Source organism: Tachysurus fulvidraco, chromosome 4 (genome assembly GCF_022655615.1).
Source record: "Tachysurus fulvidraco isolate hzauxx_2018 chromosome 4, HZAU_PFXX_2.0, whole genome shotgun sequence".
NCBI lineage: Eukaryota > Metazoa > Chordata > Actinopteri > Siluriformes > Bagridae > Tachysurus > Tachysurus fulvidraco.
Window position 1 is genome coordinate 23,577,464 of NC_062521.1, and position 27,861 is coordinate 23,605,324.

Consider the following 27,861-nt stretch of genomic DNA (forward strand, 5'->3'; position numbering starts at 1 on the left):
ATATATATATATATATATACATACACGTTATATACACATAGATGAATGTGAAATGTTGGGCAGAATGTACAGTAATGATATAAAGATACATATAGATTAAAAAAAATAGTGCAGATGTAATGAGGAGTAAAAAAGATAAACTATGTAATATGTACATGTATATACATATATATACAGTGTTTTGTTTAGTGTTTGTTTTGAAGTGATCTAGCGGTGTAGTGTAGAGTTCAGTAGTGTAGAGTTCAGAGTTCATAGCAAACAAAGGCACAAGTCCGGGCTGAGTCCTGACAGTTATGCTATGTTATGCTATATGTTTCAGCTTAGTCAGATGTGAGACACCAGCTCAGTACATTTTAAGATGAAGGAAGCTTTCTGATTACAGAGTAACATTGGATGGTCTTTCTATCATGTGCAGCAGTAAATAACCTTGGTTTGACTATTGACACACTAAGGTCGTGTGTCTCTCATTTAAAGCTCACATAAATAATATCACAAGGGTAGCCCTCTTTCATCTCAGAAATAATGCTTAGTTAGGGAATATAATGTGACTACATGATGCAGAAACATTAGTTCATGCATTTGTTACCTCTACTGTAGTTGAATTATTGTAATGCTTTACTGTCTGGATATTCCAGTAGGAGCATTAACAAGCTCCCGTTAGCCCAGAAAGCGGCAGCTAGAGTCCTAACTAAAACCATAAGATATGAACACATCACTCCTATCTCATCCTCATTGCACTGGCTCCCAGTCAAATCTTGCATTGATTATAAAATACTATTAATGACTTATAAAGCACTTAATGGTCTCACACCACAGTACCTAAGTGATCTTTTATTTTTTTTATGATCCATTACACCTACTTCAATCAAAAGGTGCAGGCTAGTTGATAGGACCATAAATGCAAAAGGCAGAGCTTTTTAGTGTTCTCAGTGTTCAGTCTAGTCTGAAAACACATTTCTTACGTCTAACTTTTTATGAGTAGATTTTCTTAGGTAAAGGAGCAGATCTGGAAAGTTCATTGTCATAAAGAGACATGTCATGGTCATGTCTGGATGCTGTTACCTTACTGGATGCTGTCACCATCTCAGGAGGTCGTCATGTCTGTGTCACCTTCTGGCTCTCCCTTTCAGTATATGCTGTAATAGCTAGTCTTGCTGAAGTCCCTGTCTGCATTTTGCAAATAATGTACACTCTGTTGAGCTATATATGCCTCTCTGAGCTCCCAGTGTTCTGAGTTCCTAGTCTGATCACCTCTTCTTCTGGACTTACTTCATCAATCCTGACATTCTACCCCTGGTTGGAGTCTCGTTACCCAGTGTGCACTCTATCAGGGACTGACCTGCATGGTCAGCCAGTGACTCGCGGGATTGCCTTCTTTGAACCACTTTTGCATTAGTCAGCTGTATGATTGCCACTTTATCAGCAATCTTTTGAAGTCTTTTGCAGGAAGAAATTAGTGTTGGGTCTATGGTGAACTCTGGTTTTGTTTATTATTTACATTAACATTATTTACTGTGTGACCCAAAGTAGGATGGGTTAATTCAATTCAATTCGATTTATTTGTATAGCGCTTTTAACAATTTCCCATTGTCTCAAAGCGGTTTTACAGAAGTATTGAAACAGAAGAAATAAATATACAAACCTGATTCCAAAAAAGTTGGGCCACTGTACAAATTGTGAATAAAAACAGAATGCAATGATGTGGAAGTTTCAAATTCAAATCTCAACTGTCTTAGGTCTTTTTTGTTGCATCTTCCTCTTTATGATGAGCCAAATGTTTTCTATGGGTGAAAGATCTGGACTGCAGGCTGGCTGCATTTACATACCCGGATCCTTCTTCTACGCAGCCATGATGTCATAATTGATGCTGTGTGTGGTCTAGCATTGTCATGTTGGAAAATGCAAGGTCTTCCCTGAAAGAGACGGCATCTGGATGGGAGCATATGTTGTTCTAGAACTTGGATAAGCCTTTCAGCATTGATGATGCCTTTCCAGATGTGTAAGCTGCCCATGCCACACGCACTCATGCAACCCCATACCATCAGAGATGCAGGCTTGGATTGTGGATTGTGTTCACCGACACTGTTTTCTGGAAGTATTCCTGAGCCCATGTTGTGATTTCCATTACAGTAGCATTCCTGTATGTGATGCAATGCCATCTAAGGGCCCAAAGATCACGGGCATCCAGTATGGTTTTCCGGCCTTGACCCTTACGCACAGAGAGGACAATGTAAATTATGTGCGAAGTGCAGACAGGGACTCCGGCAAGACTAGCTATGACAGCATAACTAAAAGGCTAGAGCCAGAAGTCATGACAGACATGAAGGCTTCCTGGGATGTAAAGCATCCCAACACTCCACAGTCTGCAAACCTGAGCGACTTGAGAGGGTGGTAAGCCGACTGCATTCAGACATCCCAGTTCACCAAACATTCTATGCCCATGAACCCTCCAGATCTACTCCTTTACCTCAGAAAAGCTATCCATAAAAAGCTAGACTAAACAAACATGGTTTTAGCCTGGACTTAAATATTGAGACTGAGTCCCGAACACTAATTGGAAGTCTGTTCCATAACCGTGGGGCTCTGTGAGAAAAAAGCTCTGCATTCAAATGAGAGACCGGTATCAATAATCACACCAAGGTCTTTTACTGCTGCACATGATGTAATAGAATGACCATCCAGAGTTACTCTGGATGTTAAGCAGGAGGAAGTTAGTAAGCATCCGCTGTCTAATGTCCTTCATACAATCTTCAATCTTATTATGCTGGTGACTCACATCTGACTTAGCTGAAACATATAGCTGTGTGTCATCAGCATAACAGTGAAAGCATATTTGCTGGAGAAAACAAATGGGCCTAAAAACAGAACCTTGCAGAACACAGAACATTAACTTAGTTTGTTTAGAGTGGTCACCATTTAGATCTACGCACAGATATCGATCTGTCAAATAAAACCCGATCCAGGAGAGGGCTGTCCCTTTAACACCAACAACATGTTCTAGCCTATCAAGTATAATAGCATGGTCAATGGTATCAAAAGCTGCACTAAGATCAAGTAATACTAGCAAAGAGACACAACCCTGATCAGAGGCCAGTAACAGGTCATTTACAACTTTAACCAGTGCTGTCGCTGGCTATGATGAGACCTAAATCCTATCTCATACATTTCATGAATATTATTCCTATGTAGGTATGAGCATAACTGCTGAGCTACAACCTTTTCTACTATCTTCGAGATAAAGGGGAGTTTTGATATTGGCCTATAGTTGGACAGCTGTATTGGGTCGAGGTCAGGTTTTTTAAATCAGAGGTTTGATAACTGCTAGCTTAATAGATTTGGGCACATAGCCAGTGCTAAGGGAAGAATTTATTTTCTTTAGAATGAGTTGGATAGCTACTGGTACTATCTGTTTAAAGAAACACATGGGTAAAGGATCCAGTATGCTTTTAGATCCTTTTGAAGAAGAAATCATTTAAAATAAGTAAGTCTCTAGAAGGGGATTAAAACGGTCGAAATACTTATCAAAAACGGAAATATTATCTACGGCATTATCTATCAATTTATTTGGTATAATGGTCTGAATTTTATGCCTGATGTTATCAATTTTTCCATTGAAATAATTCATGAAGTCGTTACTGCTACAAATAGATGCTGTGTGCTTTTCGACAGTGTTTTTATTCATAGTTGATTTTTGTTATCTTCAATAAGGCTGGAGAAATACACTGATCTAGCAGCATTTTTTGTAGCTATGAAGGCTTTCCTTCCATGCTAATCAAAATACTGATAATTTATTTTGACACCATTTACGTTCCAATTTCCTAGCAGATTGTTTTAAGGTTTGTGTGTTGTCTTTGTACCAGGGTGCGAGTTTTTTCTCTCTAGTTACTTTCCATTTAAGTGGAGCTACAATATCAAGGGTGTAGCGAAACACTGACTCTAAATAGTCAGTCACCTGATCAAGTTCTGTCGAGTCAGAGGGCGATCCAATCATCGATGATAATTCTGGAAGACTATTGGTAAAAATCTCTGAAGTAGTTGATGTAAATGTACATTTAACACGGTGACGTGGCAAATTGCAAATATTGTGTCCGAAGCGCAATTTAAATGAAATGAGATAGTGGTCAGAGATAGCTTCTGATTGAGACACTATGGCTATATTTTCTATATTTAATCCGAGGGTTAGAACGAGATGAAGAGTGGGAACTCCATTATGAGGGGGTCCTGTTACGTTCTGATTCACCCGTACTGAATCTAAGATGGAAACAACTGCTGTTCTCAGAGGATCTTCTAACTTATCGAAATGAATATTAAAGTCTCCAAAAATTACTGCTTTGGGTTTTGAAATAAATTCTGGAGAGGAATTCAGAATATGGTCCAGGAAGTCTGTAAATAACAATAAGAGGATCTGACTCAGTAGACTTATTTTTTTGTGGCTACATATATGTTAGTATGAAGTACTTTGAATGAGTTAAACATTTGTCTAGATTCTTGCTGGACATCAAGCATATAATCATTTACATTTACATTTACAGCATTTGGCAGACGCCCTTATCCAGAGCGACATACATAAGTGCTTAAATCTCTAACATTGAATACATTAATGCTGACTCACTAGGTTACATACTTAAGATACCATGAGATTAAAACATTTGTTCGAAGTTACAATGAAAAAGTGTCAAAGGGTTTTTTTTTTTTGTTTTTTTTTTAATTTGCAAAAGATAAGGAAAGAAGTGCTAGTTGAAGTGTTTCCTGAATAAGTAGATCTTCAGCCACAACTTGAAAATAGCCAGTGACTCAGCTGTCCGGGCCTCTAGGGGAAGTTCATTCCACCACCTTGGTGCCAGAACAGAGAAGAGTCTTGTAGTATACTTGCCTCTTACCCTGAGAGATGGTGGATCCAGTCGAGCAGTGCTGGTAGATCGGAGGGTGCGAGGTGCAGTGCGAGAAGTGGAGCTGGTCCATTTTTGGCTTTGTAGGCCAGCATCAGTGTTTTGAATCTGATGTGTGCAGCTACCAGAAGCCAGTGAAGGGATCGCAGCAGCGGGGTAATATGCGAGAACTTTGGCAGGTTGAAAACAAGCCGGGCAGCTGCATTTTGGATCATTTGCAGAGGACGGATTGCGTTCATAGGTAGACCTGCCAGCAGTGCATTGCAGTAATCCAGTCTAGAAATGACAAGAGACTGAACAAGTACCTGAGCAGCCTGTGTGGACAAAAGTGGCCGAATCCTTCTAATGTTGTAGAGAAGAAACTGACATGAGCGAGTCACATTAGCAACATGAGAGGAAAAGGACAGTTGATTGTCCATGGTTACCCCAAGGTTGTGAGCTGTGGCTGAAGGGGAGATCAGATCATTGTGCAAGGATATAGCAAGATCATGACCTGGGGATGAATCAACTGGGATGAACAGCAGTTCAGTTTTGCTAGGATTGAGCTTTAACTGATGAGCAGTCATCCATGATGAAATTTCTGCCAGACATGCTGAGATCCGGTCAGTGGCTGTGGTATCTGAGGGTGGGAAAGAGAACATAAGTTGTGTATCATCAACATAGCAGTGGTAAGAGAAACCATGTGAGGAAATGACTTCACCAAGAGAGTGAGTATACAGGGAGAAAAGAAGAGGACCAAGTACTGAGCCCTGTGGGATGCCAGTGGAGAGTCTGCGTGGAGCAGATGTCACTCCCCAATCATGAATGTCTGTGACACCTCCTCCCCTGCCTGTTAGAAGTGGCTGATGTATATAACTATAACCAGGGGGACAAGCTTTGTTTAATACAACAAACTCATTTGGTTTAACCTATGTTTCTGTTAAACACAGAACACTAAACTTCTGATCAGTAATCAATTCATTAGCCATGAGTGCTTTAGATGCAAGAAATCTTATATTTAAAAGTTATTGCTTCAGATCAAAGGTGATGGCTGTGCATTCACTATGATCTAATTTTATGCTTATAAGGTTATTCAATCATTCATTCATTTTCTACCGCTTATCCAAACAACCTCGGGTCACCGGGAGCCTGTGCCGGTCTCAGGCATCATCGGGCATCAAGGCAGGATACACCCTGGACGGAGTGCCAACCCATCGCAGGGCACACACACACTCATTCACTCACACACTATGGACAATTTTCCAGAGATGCCAATCAACATACCATGCATGTCTTTGGACCGGGGGAGGAAACCGGAGTACCCGGAGGAAACCCCGAGGTACGGGGGAGAACATGTGCTTATAAGGTTACTAAAACAAATTTTATGAGTTTTTATAGTTTTTTTGTTTAGCTCAGAAAACAGACACAGTCTCTATATTGTGAACCCTGGGTGATGACTCAATGCAGCTAGCAGACGGTTAGCCTGCTTTTCTGCTCCCTGGCCCTGGCGCCGGATTTTCACTGGTTAACTAGGCCTGTTCTTAAACTATGTGCTATGCTGCAAGAAATGAGAGAAGCACCTTCCCGAGTGGGATGGACACTGTCCCGTTCTAACAGGCCAGCCTTGCCCTCAAATGTGCTTCAATTATCAATGAAGTCCACATTGTTTTTCGAGCACCAACTGGACATCCATCAGTTCAGCGACCATAATCTGCTGTAGGCTACATCACCATGCCCCATTGGGGTGGGGCCAGAGCATACTACAGCATAAGACATTGCCTTTGCTAATTTACACACCTCTACAATATTACTCTTAGTAATCTCTTGCTCATTAAGAATAGTGATAGATATTAGAGATATATAGTAAATTAATTTTAAGCTTATTTTTTTTTCACTGAAGGCTTCTCCCTAAATAAACATCTGCTTATAAAAATCTTAGTCCCTGAACACTGTCCCTGTGTTTGAACTGTTACTACAGAAACATATTAGAACAAGGCATTAATATAAACCTGTAATTTGTCTTGCAGCTTCCTCTAATGTCAGAGTTTTACAACACCTTTTGACTAACAGCATGCAGTAGCAGCAGGAAACCTCACAATCTCACAAGCCTTGGTTGATATGCTATAGGGTTGATCCTCTTCAACATATCAAACAGACCAGTGTAGGGTTCATTGAATAATCCATGCACATTCAGAGATTATCAGACAAAAATCACATTCTTATGTTACTCAGAAGAGAATGAAGAACGGAGCTTCGGTCATTGTGACTCTATCTCTACTTCTGTGAATTGTCCCACATGAATTATATAAAGATTTGTACTACCTGCTGCCCAAGATTTACCTGTGCTTCAGGGAATAAACTCGGTTGGATGCTATAGACTTGCACCAAAAAACTGCTGCTATGTTGATTTGAATCAAACCTGTCTCTCTCTCAGTCTGGACATTGGTGTGAGTCTTCATTAATGATGTCCTGAAACCTGATTCATCAGTACTTGAGTCATTGTATCTAATGTGTTTGGTGATAAGGATTATTATGTTCATCCATGTGACCAGCTGTCTTTCTTAAACATAAGGTAACTATTACCAAGATCGTTTCTCATCATCCACAGTACTGATCATTTCAACTGTCCTCACTATCCAATACAGGGTCTTGCGATCTGAAATGTGCTATTTCCAAACCAGACAGCTTCTAAAGATGATTTCTACAAATACACACAGAGTCTTTTGACAGTCCCTCTAGTAGAATCTGGATATGATGAAGGGTTGGGACATGGACTTTTCTCAGCCTTTGCAGATGAGAAGAGCATTAGTAAAAACACTTTAGGCCTTGGAGGCATTGTTGTTCATGGTTGTTCTTGCCTCCTTTTTTTAATGCGTTGATTGATGTTTCACTGCAGAGATAAAGACCCCTAGTGAGTTGCTCCACTCTCAAATTGTTTTTTATTACTAACTGGATCCTCTGTATTCATGTCTGAAGCTACACAGCATGATCAGTCACTGACTTAGATGTCTTAACTTGTTGAGCCAGTCAGTCAACACACAAAACACTCGACTCTTTTGCATCATAAGGATTGCTGTACCCACATCAATGTACGACCAGGAATGAAATCACACACCTTAATCACTTCCTCTCTCTCTCTCTCTCTCTCTCTCTCTCTCTCTCTCTCTCTCTCTCTCTCTCTCTCTCTCTCTCTCTCTCTCAATCTCATTTTTTAGGATCAGTGCACAGTGAGCAATGAATCCTTTGCACACTTCTGGGCATGCATTATATTGCTGTAGAGATGGTAGCACCACTAAACTTAGAAACCAACCTACCAGCGGATTTGGTCTCTGTGGGTCACAAACTCATAGGGGTCAGGGACCAGAAGTGATGGAAATATTCTATTCCTTCTATTCCTGCGGCACCGCCTGCTGCTGGACGCTGGTATGACCAAGACGAGGTATTCTATTTAACTTTATGTTCTTGCAAACATATATATTAATATTTATATTCCAATTATTCCTCAACCTAAGCATCCTATGTGTATTTTTATTGTGTGTTGTGTGTCTGCAACTATACTTCTATGTCCCTACAAATCCAGGATGTTTGTACACCTATGTAACTTACAGACAAAAAAGCTAAGCTTATCTCCAGTCACTACTAAATCATTTCATTATACATCTAAGTGGGATCTGACATATTTCAGTTCCATGCTGCTTTGCCATCTGCTCTCAATGACTTCTTAACACATGTACAATTGCAGAAGTCTTTGTGTGTTGTTACTTCACAGGCAATAAAATTATTTAGAGTTCCATTATTACTGGTGAACAATAGACTGTTATAAAGCAGCTTTACATAGATATCTATAGAGTTTTATAGTTTCTTTTTTTATCCCTTTTTCTTTTATCTAATATTGTTACTCTTTTTGAATGTTGTTTATATTCAGAGAAATAGAAATACAGATTGTGTATATAAGGTGCATGTTCTATGAATGATTATGTTAAACTAGATCAAATTATACAAATAACACAACTGTTAGATGTTATAAATATGTATAATGATTTTTATAGAATCATTATATAGAATCATTTTATAGACATTATTATAGAATGATTAGATATTTCCTGTACATGAATAGATTATTCCTTTTCTTTTTCCTGTTCTTTCAGTGTGTCTGTATTTGCAGGTGTGTGTTGTGTCTGGTGTGTCATCTTTATTTGGAATTTTTGATTTACTGCACATTTGTACCAATAGCCAAAATCCTGAGCAAAAATTCAATTAAGTAAAAAAAATAAGTTTTTAACTTTATGTGGCATGTCCTGGGGATACTAGGTACATGTCCACACTACATTTTAAGCACTCTGCTGAAATAATGAATATTATCATTAGCTGCATAAACCGATCCAAAAGCTTTCTAAAAAAAATGTTTTTATTCCTGTGCTTATTCACAGCGAGAGTGCATTTTACTTTAAATAAAAATATGTTTTGTATGATAAAACTCATATATCAGTAATAGTAATAGTAAACTTCCCATCATTGCTTCTGTGTGTTCGTGTTTAATGTCATGTGGTACAACTTCTATGGACAGGATGCAGATCAATGAGATTGGAACATATGAAATTAAGATCGCAGTTTTTACTGCTGAGAAAGATAGAATTCCTTTGGTGCTCACATATAATCCCACTAATAAAACAGTGGCTTTAACTGTTCCAGGAAGGTTCTATGAATTCTCTTCTCTTTATGCTTTATTCATTTTACACCACATCTTTAACACTAATATATAGTGGGATCTAAACATCTGTTTTATGGCAGATGATTGACATTTAGTGATGCCCACAAAACTCCATAAAAGGTAAAGCTTACAGAGCTCAAAATGACAAAATGATAACAAAATGGTCAAAGCCTGATTCCTTAATTTATTTAAGTCATTGTACTATGAAGTCATCATTCATCAGTAGTACTACATAGACTACAATGTCCAATTACGCACTAAAATCTTTTCATTTACAAATTACATTACTGACAACAACTTCCGTGAAAAGCATCATCTGTCACTACTGAAAAAAGGGAAACTATGATTAAGTAACCTGTTTGTCATTTTTAAAATGAAAAAAAAAAAAAAAAAAAGTCATGGAATTCATTGTACAGGATGATTCAGTAATTTCTTAATAATGGCGTTGGATCAAAATAAAGTACAGTTTACTTTTGTGGATAGAGATTTTTGCTTCTGTGTGTGTTCTAATTAAAGAGAACTGAGAGTATGGAATTGGGGCTGTGATCATTTTACACATTTTAGATGCAGCAGGTAAAGTTTACGCTGAAACATTACGGAGTTCACACACACACACACACACACACACACACACACACACACACACACACACACACACACACACACACACACACACACACACACAGTATATGAGAGAGAGAGAGAGAGAGAGAGAGAGAGAGAGAGAGAGAGAGAGAGAGAGAGAGAGAGAGAGAGAGATCCAAATCCACTCCATTTCTCTAAAGTCCGCTCCATGTTTTACAAAGAGCTGTGAGCAGTTACACTGTTATTTTACAAGCACACTTAACTTCTCTCTTCTCTCCTTCCTTTGCCAAGCTTTTTTTCTAATGCTCTGTAAGACACACGCACGCACACACCAGCACACAATATTTCGTTTTCTTTTATATTCATTTTCCTGTTCATGATTCAAAGACACTTGCAACAGAGTAAATTGAAAAAGTCATATTCATTTGTTTAACATCACAAAGCACGCTCAGGGTTATACAGTAATATGTGGGGCCATCAGTATTGAAAAGGCAGATCAAACATCAGCAACAATAAACACACACGCACCCACACACACACACACACACACACACACACACACACACACACACACACACACACACACACACACACACACACACACATCAATCTTTTTTTTGTAAATATTTTTATAGAATCCTGCCAAGTGTACAAACCCATCAGTTGTAAATGACCAACCATTTCCATGGCAGCTGATTAACATTTAGTGACACCCACACAACTCCATAAAAGGTAAAGCTTACAGAGATCTGAAGATAACAAAATGACAACTAAACGGTCAAAGAGGGCCTCCTAAGCTAAAACTTCCATTAATGCAGCTCGGCCTCTGTAGCGTATTGTTTAGCACCAAACTGTTTTTGTCTTATTTATCTTGATTTATGGATTTGTTAAGTTTTTCAAGTTATCACAATGACACAACAAACAACATGTTTTATTTCATGTTTTATTTAATTTTATAACTCTATATATTTGCATAGAATGAATTGCCAGATATATGATTTTATCGCCTGCACAATGGAGTTTCATGTACCTGAGCCTCCTTATATGTAGATTTACACAAACTCAGGATCACACAACAATAACTTCATTCCAAACTAACTACACTATCATGATCATCACATTCCCATTGTAAATCCAGTCTCTCTCTCTCTCTCTCTCTCTCTCTCTCTCTCTCTCTCTCTCTCTCTCTCTCTCTCTCTGTGTGTGTGTGTGTGTGTGTGTGTGTGTGTCTGTGTGTGTTGTACAGATTTTAGGAGCAGAAAAACAACACACTTCAGAAGACTGTAGTCGACATGACTCAGCACAACTCTGCAAATCTAAAAAACAATAATCAAGTGCTTAACGCATGTGAGGACAAACCGTGGGCCAGTCTGCTGCTCTGTGCTCAGACAGGCTTGAGTCGGTTTCGACATCATAACACAACCCAGTGATGTCACTGAGATAATTGGGCATTAATTCCCAAAGAGCTGTTAGTGGTTAGACCACCTGTTGTCCTGAATGTGTGTGTCATCTGGAGAAATGAAGCTCCAAACACCAGAATTTACACATGGCGTTTGCTGTAGCTGGGTGTAGCCTGGTCTGAATTAGCTGTTGTACATGATCAGCAATTAAAATCAGATATGAAACCAGTTCCAAGAGTCTCTGATTGAAATTCACAGTTACATTTGGAGAATTTGGCAGACACACTTATCCAGAGCAACTTAAATTTATCTCATTTATAAAGCTGAGCAATTGAATGTTAAGGGCCTTACCCATGGGCCCAGGAGTGGCAGCATGGTGGCCCTGGGATTTGAACTCACAACCTTCCGCTCTGTAGGATCAGACCAGGGTCAGATCAGGCCACACTAAGAAGTATTCACACTTACAAGTTTCACATGCATTATAAAGAAAAAAAGAAGAAATGTAGAAGTCAGATACATAAATGGTATACAACAAGGCCATCACAAGGTTCAAACTTTTAGTGAAGGCCATGCTGCAGACTTTACCTTTTTTTTTACCACTTCTTATAACTCTTAGAACATTGTTTTCACATCTCAAAGAATGTGGTTTAACATGGAAAGGACTGGTCACATTAGAGTCATATTGCAAGAATCTACCATTTATTTGGTCAGTTGTTGATTTTTGTTTTATTTAAATTTGAAGCCATATAATTATTTCTTACACACTATTTCTTATTTCTTATTTTAATCTGCATATTTCCAGACATTAATTGAACAAACTACAGGATATATATACAAATACAGTACCTGTAGATTTTCTTTTTGTCTACACAAAGTGACAGCATTTTTCTGTAAGTGCTTGAAGGTCCAGCCAGTTTGACTGGAAACAATGACTTTAATATGTTCAAAGTATCATTTTTATCTTACATACATGTATGTGGAAAAACACATCGGTTGTAAATGCCTGAGCATTTTCATAGCAGCTGATTTACATTAAGTCACGCCCACGCAACTCCATATCAGGCAAAGATCACAGAGCTTATAATGACAAAATGACGACTAAATGGTGAAAGCGTGCCTCATAAATTATCCCTGCAAATAGTCATCAGTCACTGTACTATGAAGTCGTCAGTAGGTGTTCCTACTACTGGTTGCCATGGTAATAACTTTTATCAGTGGGTGGTGCAACTAACAGATCTCCACAAATCAAAACTAAAAGCAAGGCCAGTAAGGAGCCATGTTTATTGCTCTTATAGTATACAGTGATAACAGGAAGTAGCTTGTTCTTCAGAATCTTCATGTCATTCTTTAGTAAACAAAAATATAAATGAATAAAAGAGTGAGAAACTGTTTGCGACTGTAAAATAGTCAGCGTTGCATTGCTCACTTCATGTCCAATCGCATCACTTCACCGTGTCAGATATTTTTGATTATTTAACAGTAACAGAACACCTTCTTGTATCTATTTTCTACATATATAAGGCTCCTGTCTGTACCCTCTCCAGTGACGCATATTTTATAGGAGGTAGGGGTTTACTGCGTCAAGCATATGTTAATGAAATTTTCTTATGAACATACAAATAATTAAAGCTGCTCCACGCATCTCATTAAACATTAATTAGTATAATTACACCAGCCTTGCCTGAGTCCTTTTGTCATGATGACACAAAGATGTGCTAATCCGTCCTTTCAGAAGAAAGGTGCTTTGTGTGTGTATGTTTGTATTTGGTAATGGAAATGGAACACACACACACACAAAATCTAGACAGATGTGTAAAGCAGTGATTATGGTCTAAAGTGTGTTCTTTTCTCCCCTGTTCTCTTCTTGCTCTCTCTCTCTCTCTCTCTCTCTCTCTCTCTCTCTCTCTCTCTCTCTCTCTCTCTCTCTCTCTCTCTCTCTCTCTCTCTCTCTCTCTCTCTCTCACTATATCTACACAACATGATGTTTACAAATGTCTTTACATCCTAAATTAAATTTCAGGCATTTAGGAGGAAAAAAAAGGCTTTTTGAGACCATGCTCTCATACCACCAGTAATGCTAATTATTATATTCTTACAGTACAAACAACAATAACGCCTTTATTATTATTATTATTATTATTATTATTATTATTATTATTATTATTATTATTATTATTATTACTACTACTAATAATAATAATAATATTAAAAAATAATGTACATTAAAAAGAAATCTGTAGTTGGGAAATTCCAGCATGACATTTGACCTTTAATATATGGAGATGACTGAGTAAAATTCTATGATCCCCAGTTCAATCTTAATCACAGGCTACTGTCCGCCTGAAGCTCGTGCACATGTTCTCCACACTGCTTAACACACTCGGACAAAAGTGTTCTCTACCATCTTCAGCATATGTGAGCTCACAGATGCCTACCATTGGCTAGAATCATTTGATTGACAGTCACTCAGAGATCTTGGCAAAATGGCTGAATACAGCACAGCAGACATGATTATTTCTAAAACCCATTATCACTTAACACTTAACGATAAAAGGACTATAAGGCCAGTTGTTGAATTCAACCAATAACTTTTGTGCAATTTTTTAGATAAGATAAATTCAAATCTATAACGATTCCACTCTAAATTTTGGTATATTATGATGGGGTGAAGGAATGCCTTCAGTTCAATTCATTTCCATTCAATTTTAATTCAATTTTATTTGTATAGTAGTTTTAACATTGGACATTGTTTCAAAGCAGCTTTACAGAACATAAGAAACATAATACAAAAAGTTCAAGATTAATATTAAACTTATATTTAAATGTGTTTGTATCTGTTCCCAGTGAGAACATCTGAGGTGACTAAGGCAACTGTGACAAGAAAAAACTCCCTTAGATGGAAGAGGAAGAGGAATGTCTTCCCAAAGCTTTAGTGCGTTGGTTGATTGGCATCTTTAAGTGTGTGTGTGGGTGAGATGGTGCCTTACATGGGGCTAGCAACACGCCCCGGCATCCATAGGCTAGTCTCCAGGTTTTTTGTGACCTTGTGTAAAATAAAAAGTACAGAATATGGATGAATGGATGGATGGATGGATGGATGGATGGATGGATGGATGGATGGATGGATGGATGGATGGATGGATGGATGGATGGCACCTTTAGACCAAAAATTCCTATCAAATCTCTAAACATTACAACTCTACAAATTATACAGATTTGAATAAAATTTACAAATATCTCTGACCGAAAAACTCAAACAATTCTTTCCCAAAGTTTTCTGTTCTCTGTTGTTTTTCAAATCGTGCTAATCGCAGTTATGCTCCAGATGAAGATGAGGCTGCTTTCACACTATACATTTCTTTCTCAAGCACCAGTGCACAGTTTACATGTAATCCTATGGGAAGATGCTGCAAGGTGGGTGGGATGTGGCCCCTTGAAAAGCTGCTGGTGTTAAAGCAAAGCTCTGATATTCAGAAAAGTGCAGATTTATTTGAATTTTTTTGACCAATCATACTGCAAAACATGGAGGACAGGTGAAGTATAGGTGAAAGATTTGTCCAGTCTAGGATAATGGGATATTTATGTTGAATCCCAACAATTTCATTGACAATTACGCAATGCAATATCACACTTTAACTGTGTCTGCATACAGTCAAGTCACACAAGCAGCAGTTATTCTTTAGATTTTCTGCTTCCAGAGTTCAATTAAAGGCAAGCAACCTCAATGACAGTGAGGTAAAGCAATTTCATCTCTGGCCACCATTTTTGTGGTAAAAAAAAATTCAAGTGTAAAAGCACAAATAAAAGGCAGTTTGCTCTATGAACACAACTTGATTTTTCCAGGGCAATAGCCAAAGATGAACAACAACAATCCACCCTGGCAGCCAACCATCCACCCTGCTCTCAACAGGATATTAAAAATGATCACTAAATTTGTGAGTTCTCCCTGTCGAACTAAGGCCCTAAAAGACATCAGATAAAAAAGTGAGCTGGACAAAATGTATCCAGGATGATCCTTGGTCTAAGTAAGATGATGTTTTATTTTGATTGCGTGTTATGTACCGATGTGTAACATGTTGATACAGAGTCAGTGTGGGGTGACTTGTGAGTGCTCAAAGGTAATCAAAAGGGAAAAAACAGTGTAGTCATGAGTGTGCAGTGATGTTGATACACACACTCCTGTGCACTTTGTGTGTGTTGGACGCATTACTCGGACAGATCTGCAACACAGCAGAGAGTGCCAGTTCACCCGAGAGAAGAGGTGGCTTTTTTCAAAACTTTTCTCTCTACACACACTCACACACACACACACACACACACACACACACACACACACACACACACACACACACACACACACACAGACACACACACACACACACACACACACACACACACACACACACACACACACACACACACACACACACACACACACACACACACACAGGTCACATTCCATACACAGATACGCAGGGATGCCACACACTACTGTCACCATGTTACATCACTCAGTGAATATCCCACGCCATAAACAAACACACACACATACGCACACACACACACACGCACACACACACACACACACACACACACACACACACACACACACACACACCCTTCTTGACTTTCTGAGTTACTTGCAGGTAAGAGTTTTTTAACTTGAACATAAAAGGCTATTAATATTTCAGTAAAAATGTGCCAAGCAGGATCTACACAAATAGCAAAAAAACCCTTCCAAATGATCATTTCTTTCTTTCTTTCTTTCTTTCTATTCTTTCTTTCTTTCTTTCTTTCTTTCTTTCTATATTTATATATATATATATGTATATATATATATATATATATATATATATATATATATATATATATATATATATTCTCTAAAAAATAAACTGAATGATATAAAGAAGCAAGAATTGAGGCTGTGGCTGATTTCTTTCTAGCCCAGACTGTAGATTGCTTCAGTTTATCAGTGACAGTTGTGTCAGGTAATTAAACAGAGTGACACACCCCTACAGCAGAGCTGGTCTCTGGATTTCTTTGGGAGATTTGATATATCCCAGCTTACTGTACTTCAGTGACATGTCCATAGCACGTGATGTGTGGTGCGTGTCACTCATTGTGGGTGGAATGACCGTGAACAAGATGGATTATTTACTCTATTATCCTTTGTTTCTTCAAAATGCCTTTGGAGGAGAAAGTAAAAATACATAGACTAAGCACACATTGTCTCAATCAAGTATACAAGTACGCAAGTTAGACAAAAAGACCAATGACAGAACTGTAAGTCTTGTGTTTTTTTGTTTGTTTTATCACGTTTGGTACTTTGGTGGAAACTTTGGATGAAGCCAGGAGAGTGTTATGATCTTGAAATGTATCGGACTTCTTCTTCAAGCCAGGAACTTAGGACAGTCTCCTGAACCCAGAGATCAGGAAGTGACATCAAGTATTTGCTTTCAATCAGTCAACACACAGACATGTTAGCTTGTTAAATCTATAAAATTGACTACACATTTCTTTGTATTGAGGAGGTAAATTGACATCACTCATCACAGATAGCTGGCTAGCTCGTTGCTACAGAAGCTTCCTCATTTTCTGGATTGAACAAGGTCAAAAACAAGAGTTATATAAAGCGCTTAATGACCAATGTTAGAAATTACTAATAAAGAAATAAAGAGAAGTTAGAAATAAAAATTACTCCACATCAGGTTATGTTATAACCTCTTAGCTCTAGGCGACCTGAATTGATCCTAAGCTCGATTGATGTTACTGTCTGAGCTTTGCATATTCTCCTTGTGCTCATGTGTGTGTCCTCTAGATTCCTCCAGTTGTCCAGTAGGTGGATTGGTGACTATAAACTTCCCCTAAGCAACATGCAGCCCTCTTTTCTTCCTAATGCACAAGCTTATGATTCAAAGAGAGCAAGAGATTGTCGTAAAACCTGGCCAATCACTGCTGGTCACTCGTTTCCTTCTTCCTCTCTCTATTTGCTTCATTGATTCTATGTTTATCAGTGGTCTAATGCTTGGATGGGTGCATTAAATATTTAAAATGTCTCACACAGCCCGGCTACAGCACAGCACAGGGGACTCATACAGCCAGAAGCTCTGTGTGTGTCTCGTTCTCTCCCTCTCATCCACTCGTGAATTTCCTCTTGTTTTTTTATTTATTTTATTTTTTTATTTGCAAGTCAAAGGTGTTTTATTGGCATGGCAGCTGCCTAAACCCACAAACCCACTCCTTTCACTATTCCTTTCCTGTTATGGTCAATTCAACTGTCTGTTGTTCTGCTTATTGTTCCAGAACAACAGACAGACGGAAGTGATGAGGTGTGAATGAAAGGACTTATTGAAACATATCTTTGGTCATTAAGGACCAAAAAGATGAGTATGAAGAGAGAAAGAAGAATGATGAAGATAGGGAAAGTATAGAAATTTTGATTTCAGATAGTAAAAAGATTGTAGATAAAAAGATAAAGGATAAGAGTTGTCTTAGAAATGGCACATAAAGAAGAGTCCTGAATAACACCAAAGCCTTGTGATTTGAGCACTTAGCCATCTGGTCCCATCTAACACAAATCCATATGGCAAAAGTTTTCCCTCCCGTTTCCTATATGTTCTCGATCAATCAAGACACGTTTGGTGTCTGATGCTTGCTTTTTTATTTGCACTGGATCTTTTATTCTATGAGCTTAACATCATGAAAACATTTCAGTCCAATCATCACACACTCATCTCAAACTACACTCTGAAGAAAACACTCAAATCTGGAAGCCTTAAAGGAAAACCAACCTGAAATGTTGGTATTGAAATATTAGTGATGTGCTTAGTGATATTGATGCTAATCGGTTGGTTGGTGCTGTATTTCCATTACTTCTGTGGGAATTATTTCAGCCATGCTCATGTCACATTGCCAGCACACGTACAGTGGAGTTCAACAGGATGCCAGTATCAAGGATCTCAGACATAAGGCATAAATTTCGGGTTTTGCTCTTAGCTGCTAAAAACAAAAGAATTCAATGTCATATTAATGAGAAATCCAGAAAGCTGTAGATGTGATGGAGACAGGAATTGTTGGACTCAAATTTACAGGATTCAGAGCAGATAAATGATGCAGTTGTACTTAAGTACAGCAGAGACGGCTTGGCAAGTTAGTTATTTACGGCATGACAGGGATGATGGTGTGGATTATTTTATTAGCATTAAAGTTGTTTAATGTATATATAATAATAATGATGTTTGGCCATAATAACGAGCATTCAAATTTCTTGCTACTAAAATGAATCATTCTGGATGGAGATTTGGCAGTTCTGTATAAAATTCAGCAGTGTATTTCTGCCCCATGTCATATGAGATGAAGGAGAAACAGTGTGTGCTGTTCGCCACGGATCTTCAGTCTTGACGACAGTTGCTGCACCGAGTCTCTCCTAACTTTATTTGCATAAAATTAAACTTGTTTAAATTTGTCACATGACTGGACACATCCACATCTAGTCACCAGCTATTGCTGAAAATTAATGATCTCAGGTTGCTTTGTCACTGTATATATATATATATATATATATATATATATATATATATATATATATATATATATATATATATATATATATATATATATATATGAATGTAGCGTGTTTAGATCGAATTGACTGATGGCTAAATGCCACTGGTACCGCTCATCATGGGTAATATATGAAACCATTAACCGAATTCAAAATAGACCACAATGTAGATGAAAAAAAATCTTAAACTAAAGAAAACCCAAGCAAATTCAGACTTCTCTAATAAAACAAATCAAATCTAATCTTTTTATAATAATGAATATCACCAACATGTCATTCATGACGGATTTTTAATGATTTTTTTGGATGTACCTCAATAAACTCTACAAATGTTTATTTTCTCTATCAGGCCAAATATCTTTCTTGCACAGATAGAGTTTAGTATCATGTCCCAAGTGCAGAAATACACAATACAATGATACAGATCATACTACAGTCTCATTTTATTTACCAAACGTACTATTTTACCATCTTATTACTGAGGCAAACAAATCTTTGAAGCTAATTTGCACATTTTTGCCAACATAATAGTCATCAAAACAAGTAAACTTCTGAAACCAGGCATGGCCTTGCTCATCAAATACATCTCATTTAAGTAGGAAATTGTATACAGCTCATTTCTGCTGCATTAACCAATGAGCTACTGATAACCACTCTAAATTTCATTAGATATTTAACAGAGCAGAATCTCTCAAGGTCTTTAAGGCCTTCAGTGAGGGCCTACTTAAAGAATGAATGGATTACATTGGCCATTAAGTATTATAAGATTTAAGTTAGATTTACAGCTTTTGCAGCTTGTTAAACAAGTCACAGCAATGACAAACTTCTGAATGCAGAAGAAAAACAAAGGGCCAGTCTACAGCAAATACGTGTCTCATTATTACAGCATAATAACATGGTGTGTATTTCAGGCAGGACAGTCTGGTGTATGTTTGAATCTGTAGCATGTAGCATGTCTCAGTGTTGTGTCTGGGTTCAATACTGTAGTAAGTTCTGTAGCATGTATATTATTGTTAGTTACTGTAGCTTCAAACTGGAGCCTGAAGTGTTAGTTAAAAATGCACTAGAGACTAAAATAATGTAGGTACATCAGTCAACAGTGAAATAACTTTAAGTAGCCAACAACGTCGGTCAAACTGAGAGATGTTTTTCTTTTCCTTGAATGAAATTCAGTTGCAGCCACTAATGAGAAATCCATCACAGAAAGAGTGGTGACAACAAACACCAGACTTCATCATCCCAGAATGGAATCCAGCTATACAATGCAGTTATACCAGAGAGTTGGCTTTGCTAGTAAGCAATCTATGAGAAACAAATAAGCAAACATAGAGGACTCAGATACAGAATATTCATCCACATACAAAATAGGTTATTAGACAGAAACATAGTCAAAATAATCCAGGGCTATTACCAAAATATTAAGAGTGAATGTGCCCTATATTAAGAGTGAATATTACAGCAACAATATTAGCATGAATGTTGCTAGGGGGGCACGGTGGCTTAGTGGTTAGCACATTCGCCTACATGGTCGTGGTTCGATTTCCGCCTGAGATAGGCACAGGCTCCCCGTGACCCGAGAAGTTCGGATAAGCGTTAAAAAAAAAAAAAAAAAAAAATGAGTGAAATGTTGCTTTGAAAGCTGATCTGTTTGAGCGTAGTGTGTAGATTAAGAGGAGAGAAAGATTCAATGGTGCCAGGTAGCAGGTAGCCAAATGGCATTGACGTTAATGTAGGAAACCATATTCTTAATTTGGAAAAAAAAAGACATATAAAAGTATAGAAAAAGATGTATGGAAAAGAATTGTATTATAAAATATACATTCAAAAGGGGACGGTGACTTGGTGGTTAGCAGTGGTCTGATTCTCTCCTCTGCCCTGTGTGTGGAGTTTGCATGTTTATGGTATTTAGCAGACACCCTTATCCAGTGTGACTTACCTTTTTATTACAATTTATACAACCAAGCAATTGAGGGTTAAGGGCCTTGCTCAGGGGTCCAGCAGTGGCAGCTTGGTAGACCTGAGATTCGAACTCTTGAGATTTCTATCAATGGTCCAACACCTTAACCACTGAGATACCACATCCCACATATTCTCCCTGTGCTCTGGCAGTTTCCAGGGTTCAAAGAAATGTGTTGTAAGCTGATTGGCATCTCTAAATTGTCTCTACTGTATGAATGGGTGTGTGAGTATGTGTGCCCTGTGATAGACTGGCATATGTTCCATGGTGTCCTATGCCTTGTGCCCCAAGTTTATTTGTAAGGACTCCCAAGGTTCTGCTTGACCCAGTAGGATAAGTAGTGTAGAGAATGGATGGATGGATAATACCTTTGATGCAATTCAAGATTCTCATGTTAATTATAAAGATTAGTACAGAAATCATTTCAACAAGTTAGTTGAAATATTGTAATGTGCATGTTCTAACTCCTTTTACTGATAGTTTGTGTTGTCTTTCCTGAGCACAATCAATGATTGCTGACACGATAGCTCAAAAACTGTCTCAAAGTTTTCCAGAAAATAGACACAAGTATTATTCTAAAGGAATTACACACTGGTCTGGTAAGAGAGAGGTGAGAGGTGTCGAACTACAGCACTGAACGCAAAGAGATGGAAGAGCGTAGTTGTTTTGGGAGTGGTGTCTGAGACACAGTGTGAGAGAGCATGTGAACAGCATTCCTATCATTCCAAGAGTGCTCAGCAGACTGGTTGAGAGTGTGGCAGCGTAATACTTTCTGAAAAAAAAAAAAAAAAAAGAAACACAAAGACACACATACGTACATACGTACAAGACCGGTGTTCTCCGATAACATACACCTACTGCATCTCTTGCATCAGGATCTGTAGGTGTACACGCAGCAGAAAGTGTATTAAACTTCCGAGGTGTGAGTACACACAGGGACGTGTTTCATTTTGCTCTGGAGCTGTGGGTGGACCCTTTAGAGTTCCATTTGGTTTAATACACAATGCTACCTTTCACAATTATGAGGATGCCATAAGAGAGTGGATGCTCCACACACATATGCAAACAGCACGAGCTTGAGAACAAGTGGGAGTAGATGAGCAGTGGTGTAACACACACACACACACACACACACACACACACACACACACACACACACACACACACACACCCACAGTGCCTACATTACCAATGGGAATTCTCCTTTTTCATCACCACGTTTAATCTGTGTACGGAGTGTCGGCTCAAATATTGCACGCTGTAAATAAACACCCAGCGAGTGAAGAAATTCAGGTGCTGGCTACACCCTTGTTCCCAAGAATGGATTCCTTTAAGTCCTTTTTTCTTTTATGTAACTTTTCTGTTAACATTCACTGGCAAGTGAAGTCATGCATAAACATCTCACCACATCACAGATCCAATTGTATAAATTTACACTTCAGTTGCTGAGAAGTGCAAAAAAGTCTCGAGCACGAGACAAATACTGGGCTGGTGAACGTATGTCTTTGGTAGAGTCCATAACAAATTTGAGTTTTTGTGTAGGGTATAACAAGCCATATGTTGGGTTTACAATATAAATAATATTTCAGTGACCATCTTGTGTGCAATATCAGACTGTACAAGACAACACACCTCAACAAACCTAAGTGTGTGTACAATCGGTCTACTTCATGGGCTGATATTTACACACTGTTAGAAATATTTTCAGCATTATCCCCTCATCTTCTTATAAGGTCCGAATCAAGCAGCAGCCTTGCGCGCTCACACACACACACACACACACACACACACACACACACACACACACACACACACACACACACACACACACACACACTGCTTTTTTAAATTTATAATATTTCTAATTTATACATTTCTAATTTATATATTTCTAATTCTATCGAATTTTTAGCAGGCTTTAATTTTTATTTTATAACCACTGACATTCTGGAAATTCCTCCTATCTTTCTGCATATTTGTGTTGGATTTTAAAACATAATTTGTCACGTTTATTATTAACAGAATTAAGAATTTCTTTTCAAGGTCTCTTTTGATAGTTAAAGGTTCTTAGCGTGCTAAAGTGCTTCTTGCTTGTAGCTTTCAGGGTGTTGGGTTTCACAGAGGAGCTTAAAATCTTTTCCCACAGTCAACAAAACATCTTCCCACAAACGTTTCATTGACTTTTGCCCCATGAAAACATGCCACGGGAACTAAATCCTTTTGCAAATAAACATATTTCATATCATTTTAGCTAGTTTTAAGTGTGGTTACTACTTTTTAATTTATGTTTGTTCTGAGTTATCATGTTTTATTTAGTTTTCTAATTTATTTTCCTTTGAACTGCATTTTAATGTGTGGAGAAAAAAGTGAATTATTATTGTTGTTGTTGAATATGATGTTTGGAGTAATTCCTCTTTCTGTTTCACTTCATAAGAAGGTTTTTTTTTCTCTTCGTTTTGGTTTAACGCCGGTTTAGTCCTCCTCCGCAGGGGACTATATTCCGCGCCGCGTTTTACGCGGAGCCGTCTCTCCGGCCGCCGTGTGCCCGCCTGGCTCTTGTCCTGATATTACTCCGCTGGCATGGAGGAGGAGGAGGGGATTGGAGCGCGCGATCATTGTGATGGTGGCTGCAGCCGCCGCCGCCGAGAGCGAGCCACACATTAGCGCGTCTGTAGGATTTCCCTCAACACACGCACGACTTTCTGAACTGCACACCTTTCTTTGTTCACGCTCGGGAGGAGGGAATTTTCTTAACGCGCGAGAGCAGCAAATGAACAGCACACGGCGAATGAAATGAAATGCAAAGTTCACGAAACTACTACTCGGGAGCGCCTTGGCTGCGGACGGGGAAACTTTTTTTCTCTCCGAGAAGGACGGCGCGATAAACCGGTGGACTGTTTGATGGAGCGCTAAAGCGGCCAGAGCGCAGCCTGACGGCGGACTGAGGTCGCTCGCCTCCCGGTCGTTCCTCTGCGCTTCTTCCTCCCGGTGTCGGCTTTAAGCTGCGGGGAAACGGTGGATGGTTGACACGGCGATATTCCCACAGGAGCGCTGCATTATTTGTCGTTTCCAGTTTTTCTCCCCGGTCTCTCTATCCAACCAGCCCCGGTGTTGGAGAGGGGAGTCCGGGCTGGGTGGTGGTGGCGGTGGTGGTATCGGGAAGGGGGGAAAGCTTTGACAAAACTTCTTCCTAAAAAAAAAACCCCTTGTACGCAGCAGCGCAGATGATGATGGGAGATTTCTCCGGACCCGCTGCCTCTAACGGCGGCGGTGTTTGCATCAACAGCGGCGGTAACGTGAACCTAAGCGCCGGTAGCAACACCACAACTAGTAATAACTGTAATAGCAATAGCGGTGTCGGTCCTGGAGCTGGAACAGGAGCCGGTGCAGGAGCTGGAGTGCCGAAACACAGCACAGTAGTGGAGAGGCTTCGGCAGAGGATCGAGGGCTGCCGGCGGCATCACAACGCTTGCGAGGCCCGATATCAGCAAGCGCACGCCGAGCAGCTGGAGCTGGAGCGCCGGGACACGGCGGCTCTGTATCAGCGCACCCTGGAGCAGAGGGCCAAGAAGGGCAAACAACAACAAAGCAAGCAGCAAGATCCGAGCGATTCCTCGGAGCAACGGAACAACACACTGATCGCGGTAAATTGTGCAGTATGATGTGTATGAAAGCAATGCAAACAATGTTGACACAGAGGGTGAAGCATCATGCATACATGCTTGCACAAAAAGGGTTAGTGACATGCATGCACAAAAACTTTCACTCAGACAAGTGTGTGTGTGTTTCTTGTTACACTTTCGGAAACAGCAGGTCGGAAGTAACTAGCGATACAAACTGCTGAAGGAAGCTGGTGAAGTTGATCACAGTTTTCACTTTTAACAAACCGAGCTTGGTGTTTACACACATCTCACTTCACACTTGTTTTCTCGTCTGCGTGCTTTAGGTAAGCGTTTGCACACTTTTTCCAAAGTTGTGCATGTCACCAGGATTGCCTTTAAACTTTTTCATTTGTTTCCAAGTGGAAAAGTGACACTTTGCATGGCAAAAAACACACACACACAGAACGTCCTGTCCTATTTGCATTAACGTTTTGCGGCCAATCTAAAAGGATCTGGTGCATATGTGCACAACGTGGTATTATTATTATTATTATTATTATTATTATTATTATTATTATTATTATTATTATCACCTCTTAAACACAATGCCACACTGTTTCCATTGGAGGAAGTGGGTTAAGACACGCACGTGACCTCAATATGGACATTTAATGCAACAATTATTCACCCTGAAGATGTGTGAAATGTTCTGCTGTATAGATTAAAGTCATGCACTTTAGTCCAGAGATGACACAAAGTGAAACATTTCGTTTCAAACTTTACTTTTCCTCCAGTTGTTGTTTAAATCTCATGAGCTGTGTCATTTCTGTAGCTGGCTGAGGTGTTGGTAGAGAGCAGAGCTCCCTGTGCGCTCTGTGGACATCTCGCGCGCACACACACACACACACACACACACACACACACACACACACACACACGCTCGCGTGCGCGCGCATCGAGGCGGCCATTAGCTGGTAGGAGACAAACGCTTCAGATCGAAGAGATTAAAGGCCTTAAAGAGACAGTAAACCCCCTTCCGAGTGTGTGTGTGAGGTTTTTTCTTCTTCCTCAGGCTGAGTTACTACATGGCAGCTAGGTGGCTGTATCAAGTCAGTTTAAAGCAGAAGTGCCCAACTCATGTGGTTTCATGTACACACAATTGTAGTCTAGAAAGAAACAGATCAGACTTTACTTGTTATTGGACTGCTGCTGTTGAGGGTGCAAATATTTTAAAACATTTTGCATATACTTTTTTTTTGACCCAGGGATGTCTGTGTAACGTGTTTTTTAATGTACATCAGTGATTGTTAACGTTCATTAAGCTTTGTCTACACTGTAAGGTCAAAAGTCTGTGAACATCCGACTGTCTCACACACTTGGACCTTCTCTAAACCGCTCCCACAAGCCAAGAAGCATACAGTTGTATAGAATTTCTGTTTGCTAGAGCATTAATATTTGTCTACAATGACACTAAAAGACCCAAATCTGCTCCAGCATGACAGTGCAGCTGTGCACAAAGAGAGCTCCATGAAGACACAGTCTGTCAAGATTGGTGTAAAACTTGTGTCCTCGACCTTAAACCCCACTGAACACCTTTTTGAATTGGGTTAGCTGGAGTGTGGATTGCTCTGGAGGTCTTTTTACCCAACATCATTTCAACTCTTGTGGTTGAATGAACACACATCAAAGCTACCCTCCAAAATCTAGTGGAAAACCTTCCTGGAAGAGTGGAAGTTATTATAATTGCAAAGAGGGGACTAAATCTGAAATGGGAAGTTTAACAGACATACAGATGTCATTGGTTATATTGTCAGGTAAAATATCCGAAATGTAATGTATAATCCACCAACACAGTGAAAAGTTTACCAAACTGTACTATTCTTTTATTTCTGATACTGTGATTCACACCCTTCTTTAAAGAAACATCCATCCATCCATCCTCTCTAAGTGCATTATCTTGATAAGAAAGCCTTGGCTTAAGGCAGGAGATTTTTTCTGTTCTTAAGCTTGTTTTGTGGAGTTTTATCAGTAGAATATTTTTTCTCACCACATAGATTCGGGACCGTCCTCTACACGTGACATCATGTCAACGTGGCCCTCTACACTATCAACAGCAAAAAAGTTTACTACTTTTAAATGTGTTTAAAATTGGATTTACTTCTGATTAATCAGTGAAGGCATGCTAGTTGGTTAAATCTATAACACTGCCCATACAGTTCACCGATTTGAGATAGTAAATACATCAAACACATGATCACTCATGCTGGTTAGCTTGTTACTAAACAAAACATAGACATTCATGGAGGTGGCCATGTTTTTTTTCTCACATAATAGCTTGTAGTTCTCACTTCTGAAGTGCATGCAGAAGGCAGAATTCACCCCGGAATTGATTTAGCATAGCCTTTAGCACTTCTAAGCATATTTTTGGACGTTGGGAGAAAACCAGAGAACTCGGTGGAAACTCACCTGAATATTGTAGCAAACATGCAAAACTCTGAGCAGACAGTAAACCAACCTCGGGATCAAAAGAAGGACCTTGTAGCTATGAGCAGGCAACGCTACTCTGTGCCACCATGCTGCCTAATTTAAACAGTCTTACTAAAACAAGCTGTTGCTGACAGTCATGGAGTACAAAATGCATGTGAAAAATCAGCCTTCGTAGTGAAGGAATATACGGATATAAACACATGTTGAATAAAAACTTTCGTTCGAGCGTACAAAGCGAAACATGTAAAGACTGTAACCCAACCTCACATTCGAACCAGGGACCCTTGAGCTCTGACTAAATGAACATGTACACATGTTGACAGTCAGTCTACCAACAGTTGTTGTGGTCTGAAAGTTCTGCAATGCCACTAGCTTTATCAGGTTCTTCAGCAATCTCCCGAATACTTCATCACCAATTTTGTAATTGCTCTCCAGCTCCTGCCTCTGAAACTTTGTGCCACAAAGCTGGAAGTTATGAGAAATTTCATATAGTTGCACTTTGGTCTTTAATTTCTAGTTTACTTTAAAAATAAGATTTCTTACCTCAAGTGGTGCAGATTTTATTTTACGGTACGCAAGCAAATTAGGTGTCTTATTTAATTTTCACACTCTCAGGACATGGTTATTGTTTTTGTCTTGTGGCAAAGGTTCTGGATAAAGGCTGTGCTTTACGAGCTCATTGAA

The 27,861-nt window shown here is 39.1% G+C and overlaps 1 protein-coding gene across 1 annotated transcript in view; it reads left to right on the forward strand.

Moving 5' to 3' along the window:
* Positions 1–23,643: 23,643 nt before the first annotated feature.
* The window catches only part of maml3 (mastermind-like transcriptional coactivator 3), a 159,311-nt gene continuing 155,093 nt past the window's right edge, over positions 23,644–27,861 (forward strand). Inside the window, exon 1 of the mRNA XM_027145981.2 lies at positions 23,644–24,732. Within this exon, the coding sequence (XP_027001782.1) occupies positions 24,313–24,732 (420 nt within the window). The 5' untranslated portion in view covers positions 23,644–24,312. The remainder of the gene's footprint in view (positions 24,733–27,861) is intronic.